The sequence below is a fragment of the Chrysochloris asiatica genome, unplaced genomic scaffold (genome assembly GCF_000296735.1).
Source record: "Chrysochloris asiatica unplaced genomic scaffold, ChrAsi1.0 scaffold00002, whole genome shotgun sequence".
NCBI lineage: Eukaryota > Metazoa > Chordata > Mammalia > Afrosoricida > Chrysochloridae > Chrysochloris > Chrysochloris asiatica.
The window spans coordinates 26687331-26709925 of NW_006408520.1; the positions used below are offsets into that span (position 1 = coordinate 26687331).

A 22595-nucleotide genomic window follows, 5' to 3' on the forward strand; every position below is an offset into this window, starting at 1 on the left:
ACTTTGAAAAATTAGTTGTCAAATGTAAGTCTGACACTCGTAGAAAGTAGAGACAACTACAGAACAGGGCTAAGATAAATCTTTCTCTACTGTAATACCAAATAGGAGTTTTCCTACACATAAATGACAATTTCATATTTGGACTATTGGTCTTAAGAATATAAAACAAGACTGGGTAGATTCAATATCTGAGCCAGGAGGTTGCAAGGGAAATAGGTTCTGAAGCCAGAATGCCAGTGTTAAAATTTCAGCTCTACCACTTGAGAACTGTATGACTTTAGGTAAGTTATTAATCTTTGGGTATCTGTTTATGCATCTAAAAATGGGCATTTGACGACTACTGCTATAAAATTAAATGAGCTTATTTATAAAACATAAGAAGGTTGTTCGCACTGGGGAAACAGCAGAACACTGAACTGATACTAAGAGATAATTTTCTGACATCTTCAGGTCATTAAGTTCCTCTAGTAGATTTCAATTATTTGTCAATGACTTATTGCTTCTGCTTCTTAAATCCACACTAATTTATCATTTCTAATGATTTATATATAACACAGCACATTAGTCTGTTATTACTGCTTTATTTGTTTAGTATAGTTTACTGATTCCTAAATAGTAACAATGTCTATGTATAACAAAATTACTCCTATAAATTTATTTATTTAATCTACAGAAAACAGGAAAAAAAAATGCTAATCTTTTCAACTCTATTCTACTAGTTTTGGAGGTAGCATATACTTAGTCCAATGTTTACAGAGAACACACTTTTCATTGGTCTTGCTGCTATTCTAGTCCTTATGAAGTGATCAGTCAAATATGATTATGTCTTAAAGTGATAAAGCATAACCATAGCAATACGGAAATATAAGAAAAGATTTTCAAGGCACTGAATGCATTCCATAAGCTACATAAAAATTTGAAGGGAAAAAATCAACCAGTGAAGATATCATAGAAGCATAGTCAATTATCATGTCCTGTTTGTGATGTAAGATAAGCACTGGATCTCAAGGTCATTTGAATGGCAAGTTTGGCAGTTCAAACTCACCAGCTGCTCCTCGGAAACTCTATACAGGGTTGCTATGAGTTGGAAAGGACTTGATGGCACTCAACATCATAAATATTTACAAAAGTCAAGTGCCACTTATGCTGGAAACATTAGTTTTCTAAATAATATGCTTTGTTTTCTCATCTTTTCTCTTACCTACTTTATACTTACCTCACCAACAAGCATTTCATAAATAAGTACACCAAGGCCCCACCAATCAACAGCTCTTGTGTAGGATGTTTCTGTTAATACTTCTGGAGCAAGAAATTCAGGAGTGCCACAAAATGTGCTGGTTCTATCTCCATATCCCATTCCTGGGGAAAAAAAACACACACACACACACACAAAAAAAAAACTTTACATATTTGTTAAAAAAAAAAAAAAAAAAGAAATCTAGCTTCTGTTTATAAAAATTAGAAAATATCATTAGGAAGTCACTTTAAAGTTGTACATTTAAAAATGGTGAGTAAACTCATACATACCCAAGATTTAAGGACTGGCTTAGAAAAAAAAAAAATTGTGCAAAAGCAACTATACTCTCTAACTGGGTAAAAATCTATAAAATTCCTATGCTTCATTTTAGTCACTTACTCATTTTTGTTATTACATTATAAGGGTTGCTAAGAATTTACAACAAAATGATCTGACTAGAAGCTCCAATTTCTCCCATCATTCCAATTCAAGCTTTTAAATAGATTTATGTTATTATAAAAATACTAAGTACAATTTAGAAAACAAAAACCAGCAAATCCCTGAAAAAATCAAGAGTTGACCAAATGTCATATAATATGTTGTTGTCAAGTGCCATCAAGTCAGTTCTGATTCATAGTGACCCGGTGTAGGGTTTCTGAGGAGCAGCTGGTGGGTCTGAACTGCCGACTTGTGATTCACAGTCCAGTGCTTACTCTATAGCACCACACCAGGAGTTGTATAATACAGTGATATGTTACTAGCATTTTAGCTAACTGATTTTCCAACATATGTGTATGTTTCTAGTAATTTCATAATATATTAATCAAATATATATTCTACACATAGATGTCTCTATGTTTTCTTATTCCAAAGTGACTGAATCATTTTATGAATTTGAAGGGAAAGCCCTCAATACCAATTTTTTTAAAGTGTGCACATACAACAATTGAAAAAAGATAAATAAATTTGTAAGTCTATGGACCAAGATTTGAATGGCAGAATTATAAACATTTCCACATTAGGATGAATTTTTTGTGTATGTGTGTATGCGTGGAAATTTCTTTGATATTGCCATTTTTGGTCAATAAAATATTATTTTTAAAAGGAGCTACTATCTATCTCTATAAGGAACTCCTGGTGTGGTGCTATAGGATAAGCACTGGACTGCGAACTACAAGGCTGGTGGTTCAATTTCATCAGCTGCTCCTCTGAAACGGGGTACAGGGTCGCTGTGTGTTGTTATTGACTTCATGGCACTTAGGAACAACAACAACAACATCTATATAAGAGCCTTGTGTGGCACTGTAGAATAAGAACCAGACAGATAACAGCAAAATGGACAGTTTAAACCCAACAGCCATTCTCAGAAACCCTATACTGCAGGAGTGGAGAACATTCGGCCCACAGACCATGTAAGGGCTATGAAATCATTTGGTCTGGCCCTGCCAAGGCAACTGTAGTTACAGCCATTACATTAGGGAAAAGTTAATTAAATGTTTGACCAAATATAGCAGGCTGATTTTTTGTTTGCTTATAAGAAATTTTATTTATTGTGTCACAGTTCTGGGTTGTCAGCTGAGCTGATTCCTTTTGAGACTTGGAGGGAGAATCTGTTACATGCCTCTTTTCTCACTTCTAGTAGCTCCCACTATTCTATGACTTGCATCTGTAGTATAACCTGGTGTTTTTTCTCTGTCTGCCACTCTCTGTATTTTCTCATTTATAAGGACACAAGTCATAAAGCATTAGGACCTACTCTACTCCAGTATGACATTATGCTAATTGATAACATCTTCCAAGACCCTATTTCCAAACAAGGTCACATTCATGGGTACCAGGCATTAGAACTTTAACATAACATTTTTTGGGGAATACAATTTAATCCATAACGTAAAGAAAAGATTTTTCTTTTCTTTTTTTTTTTTTGTAAGCTTACAACGACCAAAACAAGCAAAAGTAAAACTAAAAAAACTCAACAAAGAAAAAGAAACCAATAACAAATAATACATTAGAGTCAGTTTACTTCCTTTAAATCTTTACAATTGGAAGGCGGACTACAATGTTGCTTTAGTACCCTTTGAGAGGGAAGCGTGGTGGCTCCATATGGTAAGCACTGGACTGCAAACCACAGGGTCTGTGTTTTGAGACTGCCGGCTATTCCACAGGAGAAAGATGAGGCTTTTTTGTTCCTGAGAAGATTTAAAGCCATTGTTTTGTTGCTAGGTGCCGTCATGTCAGTTCTGACCCATAGCAACCCTACACACAACAGCACAAAACACTGTCCGGTCGGTCCTGCACCAGCCTCACAATCGTTGTCACGCTTGTGGCCATTGCAGCCAAAACTGCTATACAGGGTTGTTATCAGTTGGAACCAACTTGATGGCACACAATAGCACCAACGCTATCTATATAAATTGTACAGAAATCTTTTAGGTAACAGCCAAGATTACAAAGAAAGTTAATAGAGACAAACAAATAACAATGTTTCTTGGTTTTTATTTGATGCTCTGGTCACAACTAGAAGTATATTACATAAGGCATACTTTCAGGATACAACTATTGTGAATTTTTATCATCTTCTTTATGGTCATGTTACAAGATCTGTGATATTTTAATGTAATGCCTGTAGTTTATCCATTATAGCAGTAAAATTACTGTCTCTCATTCATTATAATGAATTTCTTTTTTTAAAAAACCTTTTTGCTGTGAATTGAGCGAAAGTTTACAGACAAGATCATCAGTTTTAAATTGAACAGATCATGCATTTTGTTTCAAATCAATGATTGCAATCCCCTCCATGCAACAACAGTTATCCTGCTTCCTCCTTGTGGTTCTTACTTCTATACTGCCCTCCTTCCCACGCTGTCTCAACTTTATCCTTAGCTATATACTGCGCTTTTAATCTTGAATGATTGACCATTCCATGGTGAGCATACCTTAACTAGTGTTGCTGTTCCTCCTATATACATATGTACTACTTGACAAAAAAATTGGGAAATAAGGGTGAGTTCTGTTACAGACCTAAACGTGGTCAAGGGCTACAGTCTCATGTTCCCTCTAGTCTTCTGACCAATAAGCTTCGTCTTTTTAAAAATAATTTTGTATCTTATTCCGTATTTTCTACCATTCTCTTTGGGGCCTGGGCCTAATGTGATCTTTTTCAGAGCAGTTGGTAGTGATAGCTAGGCACCACCTAGTTCTAGTCTCACAGCTGTGGCAACTGATGTTCGCCTGCTCCACTGGTCCACTGGACTAGATGATTCCAAGCATCAATTTTCAGCACTCTTCTTTCTTTCGGATATGGAGAGACCAATAGTTGCATAAGCTTTTAAGATCCCAATTGATACTCATCAAAGTAGAATATAAAACATTGTTTTTGTGGACTATGGTATGTCCACTGGCCATGGTGTCCCTTGAAACTATGGTCCTGAGCCTGTAGACCCAGCAATTCATTGACTTAAGATGTTTGATAATATCTAAGAAGCTTTCATCATTTGCCCACTGTATGCTCCATCACATTCACAGGTGTGGCTGCAGTAAAATACCCATGTAAAAATATCATCATTCAGCACCTTATAGCTTTCTGGGTATACTCCACTTTTCCTCCCGTAACTGTTCAGCCTGCGTATCTGTCCACGTATCTACACACAGACGAGTACTGCATGGCTGTGTATATAACACTATTGACCTCTATTCCCTTCAGTCCTTTCTGTTTTGACCTGTCATCATTCTTCCACCAATCTCCCTCTTCTATTATGTTTCTCTCCTCGTTGACACCCAAGTTAACATGTGTCTACCCCGCTACTTTCCCTCTTACCCCTGGTAACTATCAAAGAATGTTTCTTTTAGCATGAATTTTACAATAGTGGTCTCCTACAATATCCATCCTTTTGAGATTGAATAATTTCACATAACATAATGTCCTCCAGATTCATCCAAGTTATGAGGTGTTTCTCAGATTCACTGGTATTTTTCAACATTGCATAGTATGTCACTGTGTGCTATATATCAAAGTTTGTTTATTCATTCTTCCATTGATGGGTATTTAAGCTGTTTCCATCTCTGCAATTATGGTTAGTGTAACTATGAACATAGGTGAATATATGTAACTCATATAATCGTTCTTATTTCTTGTAGCCATATACCATAAGTAGCAAGACTGCTATGGTTTTTCTAATGTTAGTTTTTTGAGGATACACTATACAATTTTCCACAATGGTTGCACCATTCTACAATCCCACCAGCAACGTAGAAGGATCCCAGCATCTCCACACCCTCGCCAGAATTTTCTCTTTTCTTGAAGTTGGCTATTAATGTTGGGGTGAGATGATAGCTCATTGTTGTTTTGATATGTGTCTCTCTAATGCGAGTTTGTTATACTATGGTAGCTTGCATGTTGCTGTGATGCTGCAAGCTCTGCCACTAGTAATTTAAATAGCAGCAGAGTCACCCATAGTGGACAGGTTTCAGCTGACCTTCCAGACTAAGACAGACTAGGAAGAAAGAGAAGTAAACTACTTCCAAATGTTTAGCCACTGAAAACTTTATGAATAGTAGTAGAAAACTGTCAAGACAGCATCAGAATATTGAACCATTTACACATTATGAATAGCACCAGAATAATGTCATATATAGCGCTGAAAGATGAGCAACTTCGTTACATATACCTTTTTCAAACTACAAAAAGGACAACTATATATATGGTTCTCACCAGATGTAATTACACAGAAATAAAATTAACTACACCTGTAGAAAGAGATTGCGGAAAATCTCTGTATCTTCACCCAAAACAAGGCCAAGGGGCAGACCATAGAACAGATCACCAATTGCTCATATGCAAGTTCAGGCTGCAGCTGAAGAAAATTAAAACAAGTCCATGGCAGCCACAATATGATCTTGAACATATCCTACACGAATTTAGAGATCATCTCAAGAAAAGATTTGATGCATTAGACACTAATGACCAAAGACCAGAAGAGTTATGGGATGACATCAAGAACATCATACAGGAACAAAACAAAAGGTTATTAAACAGACAGGGAAAAAAAAAAGACTAAAATGGACGTCAGAAGAGACTCTGAAACTTGCTCTTGAATGTAGAGAAGCTAGAATGACTGGAAGAAATGAGGAGGTAAAAGAGCTAAACAGAAAACTAAAAAGGACAACTCATGGCCAACTTACTGGAAGAGATCCCTATGTATGCCCATTCCAAAGAGAGGTGGCCAAATGGAATGCAGAAGTCATTGGATAATATCATTAAATCACATGCCAATGAAATTTTGCTACAGGTACACTGACTGTCTGAGGTTTAAGCCTGATTCAGATGAGAACATTGAACTAGGAATATCAATGCTGATTTAAGGTAGGTTTTGACTGAAACAAGAGAATATCAAAAGATGTTTACCTGTGCTTTATTGACTACACAAAGGCTCTGGACTGTGTGGATTATGAAAACTTTTGGATAATGTTGCAAAGAATGAGTATTCCAGAACACTGTAATTGTGCTCATGAAGAATCTGTACATAAACAAAGAGGCAGTGGTTTGAACAGAACAAGGGGACACTGAATGGTTTAAAATTTGGAAAACTGCGTGTCAAAAGTTGTATACTTTCACCATATTATTCAATCTTTATGCTGAGCAAATAATCCAAGAAATTGAAATATACAAAGTAGAACATGACATCAGGATTGCATGAAGACTCATTAACAACTTGAGATACATAAATGATACAATTTTGCTTGCAAAATTGCAAAGAGAACTTAAAATACTTACTGATGAACATCAAAGACCACATCCTGCAATAGGGGTTGCACCTCAATGTAATCAAAACAAAAATCCTCAGCACTGGATCAGTAAAGAAAATCAGGATATAGGGAGAAAAGATTGAGGTTGTCAAAGACTTCATTTTGTTTTGATCCACTATCAACACTCATGGAAGCAGCAGTCAAGAAATAAAAAAAATGTATTGCATTAGGCAAATTTTCTGCATAAGAACTCTTTAAAGTTGGACAACGAATAAGGGAGACTGTAGAAAAACCGATGCATTTGAATGATGGTGTTGGAGAAGAATATTAAAAGTACCATGAACTGCCAGAAAAAGAAACAAGAAGTTTAGGAGAGACCATGCATACGAACCATTTGGCAGAGTATCTGGCATACAAGAGGCAAGTAATGTTAGCTTTTACTTTCATATTATAACTGTTTGTACTATAATGAAGAAAATTTTAGCTGCTAACCATAAGGTCAGCAGTTCGAATCCACCAGCTATTCCGGGGGAGAAAGAGGAGGAGGCTTTCTGCTCTTGTAGAGATTTACAGCCTTAGAAACCCTATGGTGGGTTGCTATAAGTTGCAACTGACTTGATAGCAGTGGGTTACTCATTCAATGTGAGTTCAAACCCACCAAATACACCTTGGAAACCCTATACCACAAGTCAGAATTTACTCTGCAGCATTTAAAAAAACAACAAAATTATGTTTCAAGCACTTAGGCAAAGTGGTGGGAACACATGATGAATAAATCACATGTGTTTTATAAATCATATGAATAAATCACAGTTCTTTGACATAGTAAGAGTAAGATATTATAGAAACACTGAAGAATGACACCTAAAGCAGATATGGACATTAGGTGGGGTAGAGGAATACCAGGTAATTTGCCTGTGGAATGACAGCTGAGGTGAATTTGAAGGATAAGTAGCTGTTAGCTAGTGAAGAGAGTTAGAATGGGTGACAGTTATGGGAGACAAAGACTATAAGCAATTAAGTTGCTCAGGCAGCAAGAGAGCTGGCTGAAAAAGTAGGCAAATAGACTGGAAAAGGCATTAAATTCCAGCTTTTGAAGGGTTTTCAGAGATATACCATGGTCAGGTGTGTATTTATACAGACTCCTTTCCCGTTTTAGAAAGTTCATGACAGATTGATCTGAGGGAGACAGGACAAAGAGACAGGAAAGAACGGTTAGTATGCTATTTTAGAAGTGTTGTCAGCAGAAGATATTGCTTTAACAGTTGTTAAGTTCTACTGAGTTGGTTCCGACTTACAGCAACCCTGTATAAGATTTCCAAGGTTTTAAATCTTTGCAGGAGCAGAAAGCCTCATCTTTCTCTTGTGGAGCAACTCGTGGGCTTTAACTGTCAACCTTGTGGCTTGCAGTCCAATGCTTATCCTATGGAGGCACTGTGCGCCCTGTTTTTCAGTTTTAGGTGCCATCGAGTCGGACCCGACTCATAGTGACCCTATGTACAACAGAACGAAACACTACCCGGTCCTGGGTCAACCTCACAATTGTTGCCACACTTGAGCCCACTGATGCTGCTATTTTGCAAATCCATTTTGCTGGGGTCTTCTTTTTTTCTGACCTTCCACCTTACGAAATATGATATCCTTCTCCAGCAACTGGTCCCACCTGATAATATGTCTGAAGTATGAGAGACGAAGTTTAGCCATCCTGGCCTCCAAGGAGCACTCTGACTGCACTTCTTCCAACACAGATTTGTTTGTTCTTTTGACAGCCCATGATACTTTGAATATTCTCCAACACCATAACTCAAAGGCATCAATTCTTTTATCGTCTTCCTTATTCACTGTCCAGCTTTCGCCTACATATGAGGTGACTGAAAACACCATGGCTTGAGTCAGGCACACCTTAGTCCTCAAAGCTGATAACTTTGCTCTTCAACACTTGAAAAAAGGTCTTGTGCAGCAGATTTGCCTAATGTAATACGTCGTTTGATTTCTTGATTGCTGCTTCCATGAGTGTAGATGGTTGATCCAAGAATGAAGTCTCTGACAACTTCAACCTTTTCTCTGCTGATAAGAATGTTGTTTATTGGTCCAGTGGTGAGGATTTTTGTTTTCTTTACATTGAAATGCAATCCATACCGAAGGCTATGGTCTTTGATTTTCATCAGTAAGTATTTTAAGTCCTCTTCACCTTCAGCAAGCAAGACTGTATCATCTGCATATTGCAGGTTGTTAATCAGCCTTCCTCCAATCCTGATGCCACGTTTTTCTCAGATAATCCAACTTCTCGGATTATTTGCTCAGCATACAGGTTGAATAAGTATGGTGAAAGAACACAACCCTGTCGCACACCTTTCTTAATTTTAAACCATTCAGTGTTCCCATGTTCTTTCTGTTCGAACAACTGCCTTTTGGTCCATGTACAGATTCCTCATGAGCACAATTAAGTGTTCTGGAATACTCATACTTTGCAATGTTGTCCATAGCTTGTCATGATCCACACAATCAAAAGCCTTTGCATAGTCAATAAAGCACAGGTAAACATCTTTCTGGTATTCTCTACTTTCAGCCATCATCCATTGGACATCAGCAATGATATCCCTTGTTCCACATCCTCTTCTGAATCCAGCTTGAACCTCTGGAAGTTCTCTGTCAATGTATGCTTGTAGTAGTTTCTGTATTACCTTTAGTAAAACTTTGCTCACATGGGATATCAAAGAGATTGTCTGATGAATTCTGCATTCCGTTGGTCACCTGTCTTTGGAATGGGCCCCAATACAGATTTCTTTGAGTTAGTTGGCTAGATAGTTGTCTTCTAAATTTCTTGGTAGAGATGAGTGAGTGCCTCCAGATTGTCAATTACTGTTGTTGTTAAGTGCTGTCACATCGGTTCCTACCCACAGCGACCCTGTATAGGGTTTCCAAGGAGATGCTGGTGATCTTGAACCACCAACCTTACAGTTCAAATGGCTTTGCAGTCTGGAACATTAACCCACAGCGCCACACCAGGACTCCAGTTTGTCAGTAGTAGAGGGGAAATAACAGATTTAAGAAATGCAGGTATGCCGGATGTGAACATCATCAGAATTTGGTAAATAACTGAATTAGGAAAGGACCAATTCAAGACAATTACACATTTTCAGACTGGGAAATGGGAATTGTGGTACCATCGACTAAGAACTAGACTACCTGAAGCAAAGAAACTATTGCTTATGTAGGTCTGAAGTGCCTATTTACAACTCAGGTAGAGACATCTGATATATAGTTGAATATATATGTTTAGAACTATAAGAAAAGAAACCACAGATTTGGGAGTGATTAGATTATAGTTGAAAATTGAAAACTATAGTGAAGAGTAATAGACTGAGGAAAGACTCTGAGGAATAAAATAATTTAAATCAATAAATGCAATACAGAAAGAAAAGTCCAAAAGGAGAAAAAGGTTTTGTTGGATTCAACAATGGGAGGTCAGTGGGTTAACATATTTTTACATTATTTCATTTATTCATAAAACTATTTATTAAACATTTATTGACTACTTACAGTGTGCCAAGACCTTTGCTATGCACTTGGGAAAAAGCTAAATAAGAAACAAGAAACCACTAGAGTAGAGGGAAGTGAGGTAAGTTATACTACAGTGCATTAAATGTAAAGAGAGGAATGCCTGCTTCCTGTATGTCAGGCATTGTGCCAGATGCTTATATGTATTGTTCCTAGTACTCCAAAATGGGAGGGATTATATCCACTTTATAGTTGAGAAAACAGACTCAAAATAGTTAAAAGTAACTTGACCAAAGACAAGTAAGTGGCAGGGAAAAAGATTCAAACCTGGTTCTGTCTGGTGCCTAAGCCCATGTACTTTACACTATCATTTGCTACTGCTGACTTCAAATTTCCAGTTTACTTATTTATTTCTGAACATGCAAAAAGCAATCCTGATAAAAGCAAATGCATACTATACATGTTGCTATTAAGAGCTGTTGAGTTGGTTCTGACTCATAGTGACCCTGTATAGGTTTTACAATGAGTGTCTGGTGAATTTGAACCACCGACCTAAGGGTCCAGTGCTTTTTCTTACAGTGCCACACCAGGATTCCATATTATACATAAACACATACACACTCTCTCTCACACACACATACAGACAGCATTTTTCTAATTGAAAAATTTTAAAGTTTTAAAAGAAACTGGAAAGAAGTTACTTAACCTATATAATTCATTCTGTACAGTTCTAGTAGAGTGAACGAATAGGTGCTTTATAAGTGCTTTCTTAGGAGTACTGACAGAATTATTAATCATACAAAGCAAATCTTAGTCCTATAACTATCATTTCTGGGAACCTGCAATTCAAAACTACCAGCTGTTCCGTGGGAGAAAGTTGAGGCTTTCAGCTCCCATAAAGATTTACAGTCTCAGAAACCCTGTGTAGGGTCACTATGAGTCGGAACCGACTCCATGGCACATAACAACAACAATCATATTTACATTCATAGAATAAATTCTTAATAATGTGATAATATGCCATATGAACAATCTACAGTGTCTTACTGAAACTAAATACATTTGGCTCAGAACCTTCTGAGGTAGAACATTCTCACTAGTACGGACAAGCAGAACAGCCTGGAACAGCTAGAGCAACAGAAGATACATCTTCAAGGAAAGATCAGCAGGAAAACCCCAAAACATACTATAGTATTAACAGTATAATTGGCTACTATAAGAATAAGCAAGTTGTTCGCCAGGAAGCCATCATGGCAACAATCAAATCCCTTCAGGACAAACCCCCCACTAAGACTAAAACTCCAAGGGAACACAAGAACAGGCATGTAAACTTGCTGGTGATCACATTGGTCTACTAGTGAGTGGAAGAGGGGGAAAGGCAGCAATGAGGATATGGACTGAGTTCAACCATGTTCCATAGCCTCCGTTGACCCAGAGATGAAAAAGAGAAGAGGAAGGGCTGGTTGGTCCAAAGTGTAGTGAGACCTGGGGACACCTGAGCCCATGGACAAAGACAAAGCCACAGAAGCTAGAGCTGAGAGTGAAGCATCCAGCTGCTATGAAGTGAGGGGAGATGCACAAGAATACCCAAATTTGCAGATAGTACCCACTTGTACCCACTTGACCTAGCCTCGATGACTTGATAATCAGAACTCGACTAGAAGAAGATAAAAAAAAAAAATTTTTTTGGATAAAGGAAACGAGGGTAAATTGCTACAGTTTGATGAACTTCACCTATACTCATGGATGTAGTAGCTCAAAATACCAACTGAGAGGGAAGGAGTCTTTACATCACGTATCAGTGCTGTTCCCTTTATATACATGGTAGATACGGACAGGCAACTCAGACACTGGATACTTAAAATGAGGGCGCCATAAAGGCACGAAGTGACTTGGCTTCCAAGTTTTTAAGAGGGAGTTTAAGAGTGTGTGGGGGAAGACATCATCCCCACTGAATAGTTTTCAACTTGTCTAGATGGGTCTGGTGAAAACAGATGGGGATAAGATTCTTATGATTCAATAGCGAGGAACTGTTATCATGACTAATTGCACTGTCATAATTGTAAAGGTAGAAATTTTTAACAAAAATGGGTGAGTAGTTAATCTTACAGTCCAGAAACAGAGGACCCTAAGATTATCAAGGGAGAAGAGCACACAGGGAATGTGGGCCCTTATCTAGAGAAGCAGCAACACCAGAGATGGAGGCAGAGATGGGGACATGGAGAGAGGGAGCAGCTTAGGACTCTAGAATCATGGAAAGAGAAGGACTGAGAGTTGGCGGCAAGGAGGCAGGCTTACAGAATTTGTACCTTTGGTGGTTTAAATTGTTATATATACCTGAGTGTTTAAAAAAAAAGAGCTAAAATGAATAGAGAGAAATACTGTTAACTGATGATGGTACATGGAGGGAATTATAATCATTGCAGTGAAACAAAGTATATGCTTTGTTGAATGTAAAACTGATGACCTGTCCTGTAAACTTTCACTCAATTAATAATTAAAAACTTAATAATAATAATTTTGCTTTCTTCATAGACAAATACAGGGACTACTAAAAACACAGAGAAACAGCAATCCATTAGAAAACAAACCTTAAGCATATATTTACCTTCTTTACAAAGACCAAAATCAGCAATTTTCACAAAGCCCTCTGTATCTAGCAATAAGTTATCCAACTTCAAATCTCTGTTCAGGATAAAAGAAAATGAAAAACAGAAAACAACAATAAAAAAAAAACCCCAAAAGACAAAAACCGAACACCAGAACACCAATAAAATCAGTAAATAATGCAGTTTTAAAAAGCATTTCAACAGGAGCTCAATTTTCTCTTTACTAAAAATACATTCCAGGTTATGATTTGAGATTTAAATGCTATATTACAAATGTTCGTTTTTCTTCCTTTTGTCATGTTTCCTCTGTATAATACTGTTTCTGAATAGTTTTCCCTGTTATATAGAAAAGAAATAATACTATTAAAAATTTTTGTATCTATTTGTAGGTAAGGCAACTTTGAAGTTTGAATTAACCCCTTTATTATGTTGTTGTTGTTGCTTGCTACTGTTGAGTTGGACCCCCAACTCATGGTGACCCCATGCACAACAGAATGAATGAAATGCGGCCTGTCTTTGTGACCCATTGGGCTTTCACTGGCTAATTTTTGGAAGTACATCACCAAATTTTTCTTCCTAGTTGGTCTTCACATGGAAGTTCTGCTAAAACCTATTCAGCATCACAGCAACAAGTAACCTACTAGTGACACATGGCTGCAAGCTGTGGTATACTGGCTGCCAACTGAACTGTAGTCTCCTGCATGGAGGTGAGAATTCTACAGCTGAACTAATCCCAATGTAGATACTCTTCTCATTCTCATAATTTGTTTGGTGTGGAGCAGTATTACTTCATCTGATCATTTGTCTTATCTAGAGCACTGCTTAGGAGCCATGGTGCCACAAACAGTTAAGGGGTCGATTGCTAATTGAAAAGTTGGCAGTTCAGACACAACCAGCAGCTCCACAGGAGAAAGACATAGCAGTCTGCTTCCATAAAAATTACAGTCAAGGAAACGCTATGCGGCAATTCTACTCTGTCATAATGGGGTTTTTATGAGTTGCAATCCACTTGACAGCAACTAACAAAAACAAAACAGTGTTATTTCAAGTGGTATTCATAGACAGGCTGCTAGGCAATGAACTATTTATTCCTGGTCTGAAATTTGATAAGCTTATGCTAGTAGTATAAATCGGATATGTCACTAAGTACACTGCATTATTAAATTGATAGCAAGACTTTCTTGATTTAGAAATTAATGTGATGCCTTCCATTCAGACACAAATGACCAATCTATATATGGACACATTTTCAGTGATTTAGAGCAGCTTTCTGTAGAATATTAGTTGAAAACAAAATGTTCACTAGCATGAATATCACTTGTGAATTGTATTATAATCAGATGACTCATGATCTGACTAATCCTGGAGATCAGGAACAAAGAAGTTCTTATTTAAGTATAAATTAACCATATGTCTTTCAAAAGGGGAGCTTGAAGGTTTTTTTTTTTGGATCACATCATATATGGAAGTAATAAGTTGGTTAAATATGATATATCCTTTTAATTACAAATTCCAATTCACATAAAAGTAAACTATTAGACATAAAAAATTTACTTACCTATAAACAATTTTGTGTTCATGTAAAAACTGCAACCCAAGAACTACACATGCAGCATAAAATCTGTTTGAATGATTAAATCAAAAGAAATTTAATAAATTTCACTGCTCATGGATCCCAGTTTATATTTTAATGTCTCAAAGCTGAACTCTGTAGAGAATTAATTTCACAAATATCTATTTAGTGCTTACTATGTAGCAGATGTTTTGCTAGATTACAGAGTGAAATTAAAATGAGAAAAATACAGTCTTTCCAATAAAAGTCACTGACTGGTGGAGTCACTGAAGACTTCAGAACAGACATTTGATCTGGTTCTACCATTGAAATGAACTGTTAAGTGCAGAAAGACAGTGTGGCGGAAGTATCATGGGGAAAATTTAAGGCATTCCTCTGAAAACATGAAAAAGGACTAGAAGTGTAAAAAGCAGTAACAAGTTTGCTATGGCTAAAGGATCTGTGTAAGTGGGAAGAAGTACAGGTAGTCTCTAGTTACAAACTTTTGATTTATGGACAACTCCTACCTGCTCCTAATGTTATAGAAATTTGTTCTTACTTTGAAATTAATGAACCAACTCTTATTCTCAACAAACTCTTCATCACTTGCTGAATATGCAACTTTTAAATCACTGAAATGTATTCAAACTTTTTTCTTACACTAAAGGCTAAATAAGAACACCGTTATGATGCACATATAAATTCTTAAAGACACCATTAGAAAAGGATCTCATTCCTATCCCAAGCCACTGCCTGTAGTGGGTGATAAGGCTGGAAAGACGGGCTGAGATCATGTGAAACATTTATGGATACTGACATTTTTTCTTAGCAGAAATACATTTATATTCTAATTGCCTAGCATAATGTATGAAACAAGGTAGACTTACTGAATGAAGAGGGAGGAAATAAGTGAATGAATTTTAAAATGCAGATCTATAATGAGCTACTTAGACTTAACTCTTAATCATAAAGGAATTCATAAATATTTTCTTTGCAAAATACATACCAGTATTTCACTCAGTCATCTATATCTCATTCCAACCCCACCACTATCCATAGAAAATTACTTTCATCTTGTTTGGTATAGGTTCTTACAAACTTTTAAAATGCATTCATATGTAGATGGAGATAATATAACAGTGTTTTGTGTTTACCTTTTTTATAAAAATGGGACAATAATTTGGGAGGATTGAAATGCATCTACTTATTTGACTGCACATTAGATCTTATATAATTATCAGAAATTAAAAATTTAGCTGAAGTTCATTTAAATAAACATTACCTAAAACTGCTTTATGGCAGTTATTTTTATGCATAATTTTTTACTGAACTTCTTTCAGTAGCAAAACAATACTCTAACAATTATAAAAATTTCTTGGTTTATCTTTTTTTGTTAGTAAACCACCTTTGTTGTATTCAATTTAAATAACTGGATACACTAATTTAAAAATATATTTTCCTGGGTGTTGTATTTAATATTTACTGGGAGCTATGGTGCTATGACTAAATGAGCTGGACTGCAACGTTGTCCTGAATCACAAGGTTAGCAGTTCAAGCTCATCAGCCACTCCTCGGAAACCCTATACAGGGTTGCTATGAGTAGGAATCGACTTGATGACACTTAACAACACTAATGTATTTTAATCCGAGTCCTGGTGTGGCTCTGTAGGACAAGCACTGGACTGCCAACCATAAGGTCTGCAGTTCAAACCCACCACCGGCCACTCCTATACAGGGTTTCTATGCGTCGGAACTGAGTCGACAGTCCTTTCAACATGTTTTAATATTCTATTTTATTACTGGGTGGTATGTTATGTGCCTTACTTAATAATTTAATTAATCATCTTAATCTTCAAAACAAGCCTTTAAGATAAATATTTAACAGGTGCAGAAAATAAAGTTCATAAAGAGTACATAATTTATTTACAGTCACCTGTTGTTGTTAAGTGCTATGCAGCTGGTTCCGACTCATAGCGAGCCTGGTAGAGGGTTTCCGAGGACAAGTTGGTAAGTTTGCGCAGACCTTGTGGTTTGAACCGACCTTGTGGTTCAGCACATTATCCTACAGCGTCATGCCAGCAGTCACTATATCCTGCTAGAAACAGCAAAGCTAGGAATCAAACTAATTTTGATTCCATAGTCTCAACCAATGCACTGACTACCTAGTATGTGCCAAGCATTCTTCTAAAAGTTTGCTGCTGAACAAGGTCAGATTCTTGTTCTTCTCTTTTAAGTAAAGTGAGACAAACAATAAAAATATAAAACATAAGTCAGTCAGATAATGTCAGGTGGAAATGAAGTGTTATGAATAGTCTAATAGAAAGTAGGTTAGATGGACTTGGTTTAGAGATTAGCAGAGTGGTGGTATTTCAGATAGAAAGAGATCATCTAAAGAAGTAACATTTGACTTGAGCCCTGACTTATTCGAGGAAGGGATCCAGCTTTGAGATATGGCAATGTATCATTTTGCCCATGAATTTTACTAAGCATAATTGTTTCATTTGTATACGGTTTGTATTCTCAACAAGAACAAAAAGTTTAAGACAGAACTGTAATATATATTTCTTTTAAAAACACAAAACCAAATACCCAGGGCAGTTAGCATAGTACCTGCATAGACAAGATGTCTTGCTTTGGATTTTGTAATATTCAGAGAATGAATTCTTTGTAGCCATCTAACTCTTCTTGGCTTTTGCATCATTTTTAAATGTTTCACTGTTCATTAGCACTAACCCCGATTACCTCATTTGAATGTTGAAGTTTATGATAGTACTGCTACTATCTGTTCTATGTACCTCTAATAGTTATGATGAGAATTAAATAAAGGAATGAAAGCACTATACAAATGTCAGTTAAGAGCTATAAAACTGGGATAATAATTGGGGAGGGGAAGGACATAAGTGTGTTTTCTATTATTTATTGTATTGGAATGTGCAAAGCATTTATACATCAAATTAAAAAACTACAAAAAGGGGCTTAAAGTGAAAAGTCAGTTTCTACCTTTTTCCTTGGAGGTAATAAATGTTAACCAATTTCTTGTGTGTTTTTCAAACATGTTGTAAGGAAAAGCAAGCAAATGCTTACGGTGTATATATATGTGTGTGTGTGTATATATATATATACACACACACACACACACATATATATACATACATATATTTAAATTACAAATATAAATATTTTATACAGACATATAATACAGATGCTTCTGCATTTTCATTTTCTTAACAACTTATATTACAGCACAATTTGTATTTAAAGCCATGGGTCTTGGATGACATTACCTAAGGAGAAATTAACTAGAAAAAAGATGAAAAATTTACTAAAACATACCTAACTTATGTAAATTCTCAAGCAATACTTAGGTTAACCTATAAAACTTCCAAAACAGACAACAGAGTAAAGACATCTACATAAGCAAAAAGGTAAGTCAGGAATTCTAACATTGCTTATAGAGATCTATTTTCCAGTAAAAAGATCTCTTTTCTTTTCTAGAAAGAAACTAGTCCTGGAGAAACTAGAGAAATGTCTGAGACATACTCACACAGCTCTTGGTTCAGAAAAGACGTCAGTATGAATGTGCATCATTAGGTCCCCACCGGCAGCATACTCCATTACAAAGCAAACATGCTCTTTGGTTTGGAAACATGCAAAAAGGTTCACTAAAAAGGGATGCCTTACACTGTTCACAGTTTCAAAGATTCGTTTTTCACACATGAGGCTGCAAAAGAAAATGTTTTGCATTAATATATTACACACATAAAAATGTCTAGTTGGCAACAACACAGTCTTGTAATAGTACTAAACCCTAACATAAGGACTTCTGATATGGTGCTGTTGGTAAAGCACTGTACTGTTAAAAACACGGTCAGCAGTTGAAACCCTCTAGTGCTCCTCAGAAATACAGGGTTGCTTGCTTTGAGTCGGAACCGACTCGACAGCACTTAACAACAACATAGCATAAATCCTGGTGTGGCACTGTAGGATAAGCACTGGACAGTTAACCACAAGGTCTGCAGCTCAAACCCACCAATAGCTCCTTGGAAACCCTATACAGGGCAGCCATGCGTTGGAACTCATGCAACAGCACTTAAAAACAACTAGAGAAAATATTACTCAAATCTTGAATTAACTTATTGTGGTATCTGATCAAACCACCGCTTTGCTTACACAGTTTTTTGTACTGTGGTGGCTTTCATGTTGCTGTGATGCTGGAAGCTATGCCACCAGTATTTTAAATACCAGCAGGGAGGATAAAGTCATGTCAGACAGGCTTCAACAGAGCTTCAAGACTGAGAGAGACTAGGGAAGGAAGAGAAACAAACTATTTGAGAATGTTAAACTACTGAAAACCTTATGGATAGAAGTGGAACACTTTCAGACAGCATCAGAATATTGAATATTAAAACATTATGAAAAGCACCAGAATACTGTCAGATTTAATGTTGAAGATGAGTCCCTCAGGTAGGAAGATGCCCTAAATACAACTGGGGAAGAGTTTTGTCTCCTCAAAGTAGAGTTAAGTGTGATGACATAAATGGAGTAAAGCTTTCGGAACCCTTATTTGCTTATGGGGCACAACTCAAAATGAAGAGAAACAACTGTAAATATCCATTAGTAATTGAAACTTGGAATCTATGAAGTATGATTCTAGGAAAACTTGAAGTTGTCAAACATGAAATGGAACACATAAATATCGATATCCTAGGTATTTGTAAACTAAAGTAGACTGGCTTTGGTTATTGTGAACCTGATAATCCTTTGGTTTACTATGCCAGGGACGACAAATTGAAGAGGAATGGCATCACACTTATCATCAAAAAGATACATCTTGAAGTATAATGTTGTCTGTGACAGGATAATATCCACATGTCTGCAAGGAAGATCAGTTAATACCACTATTATTCAAATTTACTTACCAACTACTAAAGTCAGTGATGATGACACCGAAGAATTCTACCAACTCCCTCCTTCAGACTGAAACTGATAAAAAAATGCAATCAAGATGTATTTGATAACTACTGGTGATTGGAATGCAAAGGTTGGAAATAAAGAGGAAGGATCAGTAGTTGGAAAATATGGCTTTGGTGACAAATGATGCTGAAGACCATATGGCTGAATTTGTAAGACTGATGACTTTATTCATTGCAAATGCTTTCACAGAAATGATGCTAGAGACCACATTGTAGAATTTTGTTAAGATCGATGATGTATTCATTGTAAATTCTTTTAAAAAAACAACATGCAAGATGAGTCCTGGTAGGATAAGCACTTAACAACAAGCTCAGTTTGAACTGGAAGGTTGGTGGTTCAAACTCACCACCTGCTCCTTGGAGTCAGAGTCACTATGAGTTGGAACTGATTGAAGGCACTCAACAACACAACATGCACATGGATCTTACCAGATAGACAATACATAAATCAAATTGACTACATCTGTGGGAACAGAGGATAGAAAATCTCCATATCACCAGCCAAAACAAGGCCAGGAGCAGCCAAAATTGACTCTGAACATATTCCACCTGATTTTACAGATTATCTCAAGAACAAATTTGATGCATTAGATACTAATGACCAAAGACCAGAAGAGTTGTGGGAGGCCATCAAGAAACAACATATAGAAATAAAGCAAAAGGTCATTCAGAAGAAAAAATAAGGAAAGGACCAAAATGTATGTCAGAAGAGACTCTGAAACTTGCTCTCTAGCACAGATAGACTAAAAAATGGAAGAAATGAGGAAGTAAAAGCTAAATAGAAAATTTCAAAGTGCAGCTAGAAAAAACAAAGTCAAATTTCATATGAAAATTTGCAAAGATCTGGAGTTACAAAACTAAAAGGGAAGAACCTGCTCAGCATTTCTCAAGCTGAGGAAACTGAATAAAAAATTCAAGCCTCAACTTGCTAAAGTAAAGGATTTAATGGGCAAAATACTGAATGATGCAGAAGATGCAAAGAATACAGTCACTGTACCAAAAAGAAATGGTCATGTTCAGTCATTTCAAGAGGTAGCATATGACCAAATCCAATGGTACTGAAGGAAGAAGTCCATGGTGAACTGAAGGCATTGGCCAAAAACAAGGATCCAGTAATAGGTGGAATGCAAATTGAAATATTTCAACAAACTGATGCAGCACTGGAGGCACTCATTCATTTATACCAAGAAATCTGGAAGACAGCTACCTGAACAACTGATTGGAAGACACCACCCATATTTTTACCCATTCCAAAGAGAGGTGACCCAACAGAATATGGAAATCATCTAACAATATCATTAATATCACATACAATTAAAACTTTGCTGAAGATAATTTAAAAAAATGGCTGCAACAGTACACTGGCAGGGAACTCAAATGAACAGGTAAAGCACTAGATTGTGATTCAGATAAGGACGTGGATTCAGATGATTCAGATGAGGATGTGGAACGAGATATCACTGCTGATATCTGATGGATCTTGGCTGAAAGCAGAAAATACCAGAAAGATGTTTACTTGTGTTTTAATGACTATGCAAAGGTTTTCGATTGTGTGGACCATGATGAGCTATGACAACATTGCAAAGAATGAGTATTCCAGAACACTTTATTCATGAGGAACCTGTGAATTCACCAAGAGGCAGACCTTTCACTAAAACAAGGGGACAATGATTTAAAATCAGGAAAGGTGTGCGACAGGGTTGTCTTCTTTCACCATACTTACTTAATCTGTATGCTGAGCAAATAATCTGAGACGCTGGAGTATACGAAGAACATGGCATCAGGCTAGGAGAAAGACTTGTAACAACCTGAGATATGCAGATGACACAACCTTGTTTGCTGAAAGTGTAGAGGACTTAAAATACTTACTGATGAATATAAAAGTCAATATCAAAGACCACAGTCTTAGGTATGGGCTCCACCTCAATGTAAAGAAAACTAAAGTCCTCATCACTGGACCCATAAATAACATCCATATGAATGGAGAAAAGATTTAAAGTTGTCAAAGACTTCATTGTGCTTAGCTCTACTATCAACACTCATGGAAACAGAAGTCAAGATATCAAACAACATACTGCATTAGGCAAATTTAAAGACCTCTTTAAAGTGTTGAAGAGCAAAGAAGTCAGCAGTTTGAATCTACCAGTTGTTCTGGGGGAGAAAGATGAGGCTTTCTGGTCATGTAAAGATTTACAATCTTGGAAACCCTACACAGGGTTGCTATGAGTTGAAACTGACTTGGTTCCATCACCATTATTATGACATGATGTTTAAACTCCACTTACGTCTGTCATTTTCTAGATGAACTTTTATCCCTTGACTTTACTCAATGTTTTTAAAATTTCATGTATAGTCAGAAACTTTCAGGCCACTGTAATTGTTTTAAAAACTTTAGGCTCATGTTACATATATATTTTGAAAATTTTGGCAGTTTCTAAATGTTACACAAATTGAAATATTATTTAGAATAAATTTATTGAAGATTAAAAGGTAGGTAATAGTTTTGGTTTTTATCACCACTTAATTTTTCTAGGAAATAAAGTCTTAGTGGTTACAAATCGGGCTGCAAACCTCACGGTCACCAGTTCGTAACCACCAGCTGTTCCGTGGGAGATAGATGATGTTTTCTGCTCCCGTAAAGATTTACAGCCTCGGAAACCCTGTACAGGGTCGCTATGAGTTGGAACTGATTCCATGGTACATAACAACAATAATTTTACTAGGAAAGAAAGTCTTAAAATTTGCTTTGGACAAAATCTATGAAACGTATACTAAAACATATAGTTTATGAATACAGTCTAAATTTTGATATATGTAGATAAAACATTCAGATGAATTAGACAAAAATGATAAGATATTTTAGGCTCAAGTAGATGACAAACATGGAGCCACACAGAGTTACATGACGGGTAAGCACTGTCTTTGACCAAAAGGTTGGTGATTTGAACGTATCCAGTGGGACTCTTTGCCATGACTTG

General features: G+C 36.5%; 1 protein-coding gene across 1 annotated transcript in view; it reads right to left on the reverse strand.

Moving 5' to 3' along the window:
- Nucleotides 1-22595, reverse strand: part of PKN2 (protein kinase N2) — a 150547-nt gene that overhangs the window by 1895 nt on the left and 126057 nt on the right. Inside the window, exons 15-18 of the mRNA XM_006831070.1 lie at nucleotides 18189-18365; nucleotides 14651-14713; nucleotides 13092-13168; nucleotides 1217-1359 (exon numbers count right to left, since the gene is read on the reverse strand). Coding sequence (XP_006831133.1) covers nucleotides 1217-1359; nucleotides 13092-13168; nucleotides 14651-14713; nucleotides 18189-18365 — 460 coding nt within the window. The remainder of the gene's footprint in view (nucleotides 1-1216; nucleotides 1360-13091; nucleotides 13169-14650; nucleotides 14714-18188; nucleotides 18366-22595) is intronic.